Here is an 8,122-nt window from a genome sequence, read left to right as displayed (position 1 = left end):
CACAAAGGGAGTCTTATTCTTAACCAGTTTTCAAGCTTCTTTCTATCTCTTAATCCCCTAAAGTAGGAAATCCTGCTTTCAGGACAAAGAGGTATGAGGGCCCTAGTTGTTCTTCCATTCTGTGCCTGGCTCTGCCTACCACATAGATGGGAGCAGGGAATGACTGTGCCTGCAGGGAATGACCCAGGATGTCCTAGGGAAGATTCATTTGTTGCTGGCCCCTTGGTGTAGTGTACATGGGAGAGTGAGAGAGAGAGAGAGAGTGAGAATGTATCATTATGGAATTCCCATACTTGGTCAGGTCAGGATCTAGAAAACAAAAGAGAGACAGAAAGATAACCAGGCTATTTCCTGGAAGACTTGAGTGCTGTGCCAATGAAGAGAGCTAGCAGGGGAAGTGATTCCTCAACCCAGAAGGTATTTGAACAGGCTGCACAATACACTAGGCTCAGTGATCATTTCGGAGCTGATGCAAACATTTAGTGGAAGTAGGTGATGGTTAAGATCTCTTTTAACTCTAAGATTCCAAACTGTAGAGCAATCATGTGGTGGTCCTTTGGCAGTTGAGTGAAAATGGGAGTAACTCTTAGCACAGGCTCTAGAGACTTTTTGTATATACAGCTTCGCGTCTTTGTTGTTTATTACCATAAAATTCACCTATGGTTCAGCATCATGAATGAGATCATTTATTCTCCCAGTACTTAAGGGAGGGTTTTAGCTAAGAGATCTGTCTAAGGTCATGGAATGGTTTGGTGACAGGATGAGGCTTTGACTAGGAATTCTAAGCCACATGTTTGCTTTGTTAACCTAGAACTGGGAGGAAGTAGAAAACCTGGAAACAAGAAGTCAGCACGGGGTGGGCTCTTTGCCTCTTAGGAAAGCAGAGTTTCGGTGAGAATGAGAACTGATGGACTCATTCCAGAGATCACTTCAAGTCAACCCCCACCCCCCATTCCCAAACGGCCTAAGAATAGAAAAGAACATCATGGTGACTCTGAGTGACCCCAACCCTGAGCATGTTAGCTATCACCTCTGTTTCTGCCATGGAGACAAAGCCCTCCCATCTCCTTAGACCTCATCAGAAACAACGTCCTTCCACAGCCTAATTGCCTGGATTCAGGGCCCTCTGGGATATCTGCCCCACAGGGGGGAAGGAAGGAAGCAGGGAAGAGCGCTGGGGAAAGTCAGAGGACACCCAGAGGGAATAATATCTTTGCTTTCTAGCCCTCAAGGCAAGTGCCCCCCTCCCACATTTTAGTGTGCATCAGAATCACCTGTGATACTTTAAAACAAAAAGCTGCTTTTCTGGTCCCCTTCCTGGAAAGACTGGTTCTGGTTTGAGAACCAAGTCCTTTTTAGCAATCACCTGGTGATTCTGATTATACAGAAATGCTTTTCTGAGTCTGTAAGACTCAATGGGTTCTGAACACTTGTGTGGTCAGGTGGCCTCAGAGACACAAACCCCTCTGCAGTGTAGCTCTGCAGGGAGGGGGGTGGGGAATGTAGGCGTGGTATGGAAAAGTAGTCCAACTTGATGTTGGAAAACTTCCCTCTGTTGCTCCCCAGCTGCAGGACCTTGAGGAGGGCATGCAACCTCCCTGAGCCTCTCCGTCCCACCTGTGAAGCCTTTCTTGCAGGCTTGGGAACCACGTGCGACAGAGCATGTGACAGCACTTTGTAGAGCACTGAAAAGATTGGAGGGATTGCTAATTACCTTCAAATATGAAAGGATTAGATTATATGAAGACTGTCAAAGGTTGTGAGTATATTTGTGAGATAAAAGGTAGGGAAAAGATGAGAAAGGAGAAAAGGGAGAAAGAAAGTGAGACTGTGGTGGGTAGACCTTACCCGCTGTTCTGTGTTGCTCTGAGTTGCCTGGTTCTGCTGTCTCCAGATTCTTCCTACATAGGATGAAAATTCAAGCAGAGCATAAAGGAACCTAAGACATTGCTTTCTGGATGGGACTTGATTTCTCCTTTTGGCTAAAGGTGGGAAGCAGAAGAATTGGCCTCTGGATAAGCAGTCCATGCAAAAGAGGAGACAGAATGGCAGGCTGTGGATGCCGTGATGAGGATGGGGGATCTGAAAACTGATGGTTGGATCCTAAGATCAAATAAGGAGGGACTGAACTGGGACCACATCAGGGCTATTTATCAGTTTTGGAAAGACACAGGGGAGGCAGTCCCAAGACAGTTTGTTGAGACGAACCTGGATAATTGCTCCAATGTTTATATGCAAAGATCTTGGGAAATGAATCTTGTTGACAAGGAATAAACCAACTCCACTTTAGGCAGCAATCCTAAAAGGTGCCCTAGGAGTTAGATTCATCCAGAAATAAAGAACTACACACACATGCTACAGCCTGGCTTTGAGTCATCAGAGCTCCAGAAAATCTCGAGCACTGAACTTGGATGATCCCAGATTGCTAGCGACTCTGAGTACTAAGTCAAAAAAATTAAAAAAAATCTTATTTGTAGGAAAACAACGTCAAGTAAACTTCCAACTGTTTTTGTCAATCACATTTTCAGGTACAATTTTGAGCACAAAGCCAAGGATAAGCAGACATGCAAGGAAATAAGATACTGAAAGCAAGAACCAACAGCTGAAAGGCATATAGGGACTCCAGATAATAGACCAATTGGACACAGAAAGAAAAACAATGATGTTTGTGGTGTTTTGGGATATAGAACCAATCGTGAAATGTTGGCAGGACTTTTTACAAACCGAACCAACATGAGTAACCAGCAGTCAGATAAAAAACACTTTACTAGCCCTGCAGAAATCCTGTCGTGTTTTCTTTTAGTCACTCTTCTAGTTCCTGTGAGTCAGGCAACAGACCCTGACTCCGAATAGCATGAATTAGTTTACCCATTTTTGTACTTTACTGAAGTGGAAGTACATCTTTTACACTCTCCTTTGTGTCTGCTTCTTTCGCTCAACATTGTTGTATATGGTTGTAGATTGTTCATTTGCATTGCTGTGTAGAGTTCTATTGTGTGACTGTGACATTAAAATCCATTTTACCATTGATGGGCACTTGTGGTTTCCAGTGTTTGGCTGTTAAGAATAGTGCAGCTACACATTCCTTTTAGGCATTTATTTATGTAAGGGCAATTTCTGGATGATAGGGTAGGTGCTAATTAAGTTTAGAAGACAGTGCTATACAGCTTCCTCTGGTGTTTGTAACATAGTGTTTCTATGTTCCCTCTAGCAGTGAGTTCCAGTTACTCCACATTCTTTTTTTTTTTTTCTAATATTTATTTATTTTGATAGAGAGAGGGCATGTGAGCAGGGGAGGGGCAGAGAGAGATAGAGGGGCGGGGGGAGAGATAGAATCCCAAGCAGACTCTGTGTTGTCAAGTGCAGAGCCCAACTTGAGCTTGAATTCACAAACCGTGAGATCATGACCTGAGCTGGAATCAAGAGTCTGGCACATAACTCACTAAGACGCCCCTGCTCCATGTTCTTCCTCCCTTTCTCCTTTTCTTTCTTTCTTTCTTTTGTGCATGCTCAAGCAAGCATGGCCTCCCCTGCAGAGAGAGAAGGAGAGAGAGAATCCCAAGCAGGCTCCGTGCTGTCAGCACAGAGCCCTATACAGGGCTTGATCCCACGAATCATGAGATCATGATCTGAGCCCAAATCAAGAGTCAGAAGCTCAACCAACTGAACCATGCAGGCAACCCTGCTCTGCATTCTTAACTTGATTTGGTGTTTTCCATCCCTTTCATTGGAGTTTTTGGGTGGGTGTGTGGTGGTATTTTATTGTGGTTTTAATTTGCATGTTCCTGCTGACAGAGGAGGTTAGACTCCTTTTCATGTAGTTATTCTCCACAGGTATATTCTCTTGTGTAGATTATCTGTTCAAGTCTTGTGCCCATTTTTCTATTGGGTTGCCTGTCTCTTTTATGTTGATTGTAGGAGTTGTGTATTCTGTTTAGGAGTCCTTTGTCAGGTGTGTGCAATAATATCTTTAACTTTGTGGTTGTCTTTCATTCAACTGATGGTGGGTACTGAGAAATAGGAGATTTTAATTTTAAAATACTCTATCAATTTTTATATTATAGGTAGTGTTGTTTGTATCTTACTTAAGAATCTTTGCTGATCTTTGCCACTATTCTCCTATATTTTCCTCAGCAGTGGGCAGTTGCCTGGCACCCTCTGGGGCTCGGATCTCCCCTTTCAAGGAGGGCAGCTTTCACCTTTCACATTTAAATGTGCTGTCAACGTGGACTTGATTTTCATATCAGGTGAGGGAGACATCAAGATGTGTTTTCTTCCAAAAGTTGGATATACAATTGGATATCCAATTTGTCTGGTACCACTTATTGAAATGTTGATCTTCTCCCTGCTACACTGCCATGCAAGTATCCAGGGGAACCAGTCATGTGTGATTGGTGTGTTGAAACTTTCAGTCTCATCACTGCTGTTCCCCACGCCCTACCTCTGGAGAGAGGCAGTGGGCTGGAGATTGAATCACCAGTGACCAATGATTTGATCAACCATGCCTATGTAATGAGGCTTCAATAACAACCCAAAAGGATGGATTTCAAGAACTTCCGGGTTGGTGACACATGGAGGTTTGGGGAGAGTGTGATATGCAGTGAGGGCATAGAAGCTCCATGCTCCTTCCCACATATCTTGTCCTATTCAACTGTTTCATCTGACTGCTCCTGAATAAATAACCAGTAATCTAATCAGTAATACATTTCTCTGAGTTAAAGATACTTTAGCAAATTAACGGATCCCAAGGAGGGGATTGTTGGAACCTCCTATTTATAGCTGGTCTGTCAGAAGCATGGGTGGCAAACTTGCGACTGGTGTCTGAAGTGGGGGGAAGGAAGTCTTATAGGACTGAGCCCTTAACCTGTGAGATTTGAGGTTATCTCCATGTATATAGTGCCAAAAATGAGTTGAATTAAAGGATACCCATTCAAAGAATTGCTTGATGGCGTTGAAAAAAAAGTTGCTGTCAGAATCATAGGTCTTACAATTACCTCCTCCCTTCTGCTGCCATCACCGCCACTCCTGTTCATGAACATGTGTTAATATGCTTGAGGCTTTTGTTGTGAGAGAATGAAGAAGAGATAAGAGGTAAGGAACCACAGGGACAAAGGACAGGATGGAGTTTTCCAAAGATAGAGTCTGACTTCTTGCACAGAAAAGAAATGCAGGGAAAAGGCAAGAGAGGTAGTTTTGTTTGATGCCCCAAAATCAAAAATCTCCCCAGAGCAACAGAGAGGAATCTCTTGTCATTTCTGTGTGCACATCGGTGGTTATGTCCAGAGGAAATGTGAGTCGGAACTGAAGTAGTAGGAGCTGTGCACAGCAGAGCATCAGGTATGGGGTGGCCTCAGCCAGGACACCAGCAGCGGGAGTGGTGCCAGTTGTTTTCTGTAAATGGTTTGCAGGCAGCAGGCTCTTTAGAGAAGTTCAGAGTTCAGAGACAATGTCTGGGTGTTTCTAGAGAACATAAGAGTCTCCACTGGGCCATAACTGGGTATATGTGGATGAGGCTGGGACTGTGGTCCTGTGTCAGGCAAGTTGAAGGATCTGATTTTGCAAACTTCCAGTATTAGTATCATTGACCTTATTTGTTGCCAAGTCTTCAGTGGTTTGGTGAACATTGGGTTACATATACAATTCTTTTCTTCATCGTAGATACATGAACTCATTCTGAGCTGGATCTATGTACTAAACACTCCTGTATCCCCCATAGGATAATGTCTTGCACATGGTGAAGGAAATTCCCAGTTTCTATTTTTCTAATGTTTATTTATCTATTTATTCAGAGAGAGAGAGAGAGAGACTGAGAGAGTGCACATTGTGTGCATGTGTGTAAGATTTAGGGAGGGGAAGAGAGAAAGAGAATCCCAAGAAGGTGCCACACTGTCAGTGCGAAAGCCAACATGGGGCGCTATCTCATGAACCATGAGATCATGACCTGAGTCGAAGTCAAGGATCAGCCACTTAATCGACTGGGCCACCCAGGCCCCCCTCCCAATTTCTACTTTAATGCCCTTTCCAAAATTACCTCATGTCAACCTCTGGAAGGCTTTCCCTAGGAGGAGTCTTCCCAGAGCCCCATGCATGTCCTTGTTCCTCAGGCTGTAGATGAAAGGGTTCATCATGGGGGTCACCACAGCATACATCACTGTGGCTACTGAGTCCTTCATGGAGTAGGATTGGAGAGGCTGCAGATATACCATACAAAGCGTCCCATAGAAGAGGGAGACCACAGTCAAATGTGAAGCACAGGTGGAGAAGGCTTTGTATTTACTAGAGGCTGAGGGTATTCGGAGGATGGCTCTGACAATGCAGACATAGGACATGATCATGAATCCTAGTGGGGCAAGGAAGATGAAGGATCCTGTGGCAATCAGCATCGTGTGATTGACTTGGGTGTTAGAACACGCGAGCCTCAGCAGGACATACATCTCACAGAAGATGTAGTGGATCTTCCGGGAACCACAGAAGGTCACCCTGGTCATGAGGAGGGTGTGGGTGAGGCCATAGAGGACAGAAAGTGCCCAACACAAGGTGAGGAGCAAAATGCAGAGTCCAGGGCTCATGGCCGTGGTGTAATGGAGGGGGCGGCAGATGGCCACATAGCGGTCATAGGCCATTGTCGCCAGGATGAGGTTGTCCAGGGCCACCAAAGAGACGAGGAAGTAGAGCTGCGTCAGACACCCTGCATAGGAGATGGCTTTGTTCTGAGACTGAAGGCTCACCAGCATCTTGGGGATTGTGTTGGTGACGAAGAAGAGGTCGGTGAAGGAGAGGTTGGCCAGGAAGAAGTACATGGGAGTGTGCAAGCGGGGATCAAAGCTGATGGCCAGGATGATGAGCACATTTCCCACCACTGTGACCAGGTACATGGACAGGAACATCCAGAATAGGATCCGCTGCTGCTCAGGACTCTCTGAGATCCCCAGGAGCAGAAACTCAGAGACTCCACTCTGGTTGCTTCCATGCATTTTCCCAACTGTCTGCAACATAGGCACCAACAAATGTTTACTTAATGTCCTCAGTTGAATAAGGACATTTAAATAAGCAAAATAAACTGTTTTCTTAGCATCAAAAATACCTTAGGTTAAATTTTATAACTTTTTTTTGGATTAAGAGAGAATGCAGTGGCATACGAAAGCTGTTAATAACATGGAAAATTTTCATGCAACTTAGTCATTCCAGCAACTTCTAATCTAGCATACTCCATACTGTAGGAATAATGTCCATGTCTTATTTTAAATCATATCATCTTACAACTTTCTTGAAGTGCTTACGATTAGTATGGTACATTATGATATTGTATAGACTTACATGATATTTAAAACAGATGTATGCAGTAGAAGAAATTGCTGTTATACAATTGGACCAGGGCAAAAAGTAAAAATATTGGAAAGGAAATGGAAAAATTATCATTATTTGCTGATAGGATGATGTACTTGGGAAACCTAAAACAATTGACTAAAATATTAACATGCCTCAGAAATAAAAACGAATTTGAAAACACTTCAAATCTGAGCTCTAACACTTTTATCTGTGAAACTTCCAGCAAGTTACTTGAGCTTTTTAAGTCTCCATTTCTTTATGTGAAAAGTGGGTGAGAATAAAATGAAGCAATAAAGAGCTGGCTTGCAGTAAGGACTCAACAAATACTTATTATTATTATTATTGTTATTGGTAAGCAATAATCAGGAATAATAAGTTAAAAATATGGTGTGAAAGGGTTGCCTGGCTGGCTCAGATTGAAGAGCATGAAGCTCTTTTTTTTTTTTTTTTTAAGTTTATTTACTTTGGGAGGGGAGGGGGCAGAGAGAGGGAGGAAGAGAGAGAATCTCAAGCAAGCTCTGTACTGATGTGGGGTTTGATCCCATGAACTGCGAGATCATGACCTGAGCCCAAATCAAGAATTGCCACTTAATTGACTGAGCCACCCAGATGCCCTGAGCATGTGACTCTTGATCTTGGGGTTGTGAGTTTGAGCTGCATGTTGGGTGTATAGATTACTTAAATTAAAAAAAAAAAAAAACCTAAAAAACAAAAAACAAAAAACGGGCACCTGGGTGCCTCAGTTGGTTGAGTGGCTCTGGATTTCAGCTCAGGTCATGATCCCAGGGTCATG

The 8,122-nt window shown here is 43.6% G+C and overlaps 1 protein-coding gene across 1 annotated transcript; it reads right to left on the bottom strand.

Moving 5' to 3' along the window:
• Positions 1-6,032: 6,032 nt before the first annotated feature.
• LOC122206440 (olfactory receptor 1D2-like) lies at positions 6,033-6,989 on the bottom strand. The gene has a single exon (XM_042915624.1). The coding sequence runs from the start codon at positions 6,972-6,974 to the stop codon at positions 6,033-6,035; it is 942 nt and encodes a 313-aa protein (XP_042771558.1). The 5' UTR covers positions 6,975-6,989.
• Between the last annotated feature and the right edge of the window lie 1,133 nt (positions 6,990-8,122).

Source organism: Panthera leo, chromosome E1 (assembly GCF_018350215.1).
Source record: "Panthera leo isolate Ple1 chromosome E1, P.leo_Ple1_pat1.1, whole genome shotgun sequence".
Lineage (NCBI taxonomy): Eukaryota > Metazoa > Chordata > Mammalia > Carnivora > Felidae > Panthera > Panthera leo.
This window is presented reverse-complemented; position numbering and strand designations above follow the sequence as displayed.

Bases quoted from the DNA above. Each gene is read 5' to 3' on its own strand.
- LOC122206440 (XM_042915624.1), bottom strand. From the start codon at position 6,974: ATGCATGGAAGCAACCAGAGTGGAGTCTCTGAGTTTCTGCTCCTGGGG.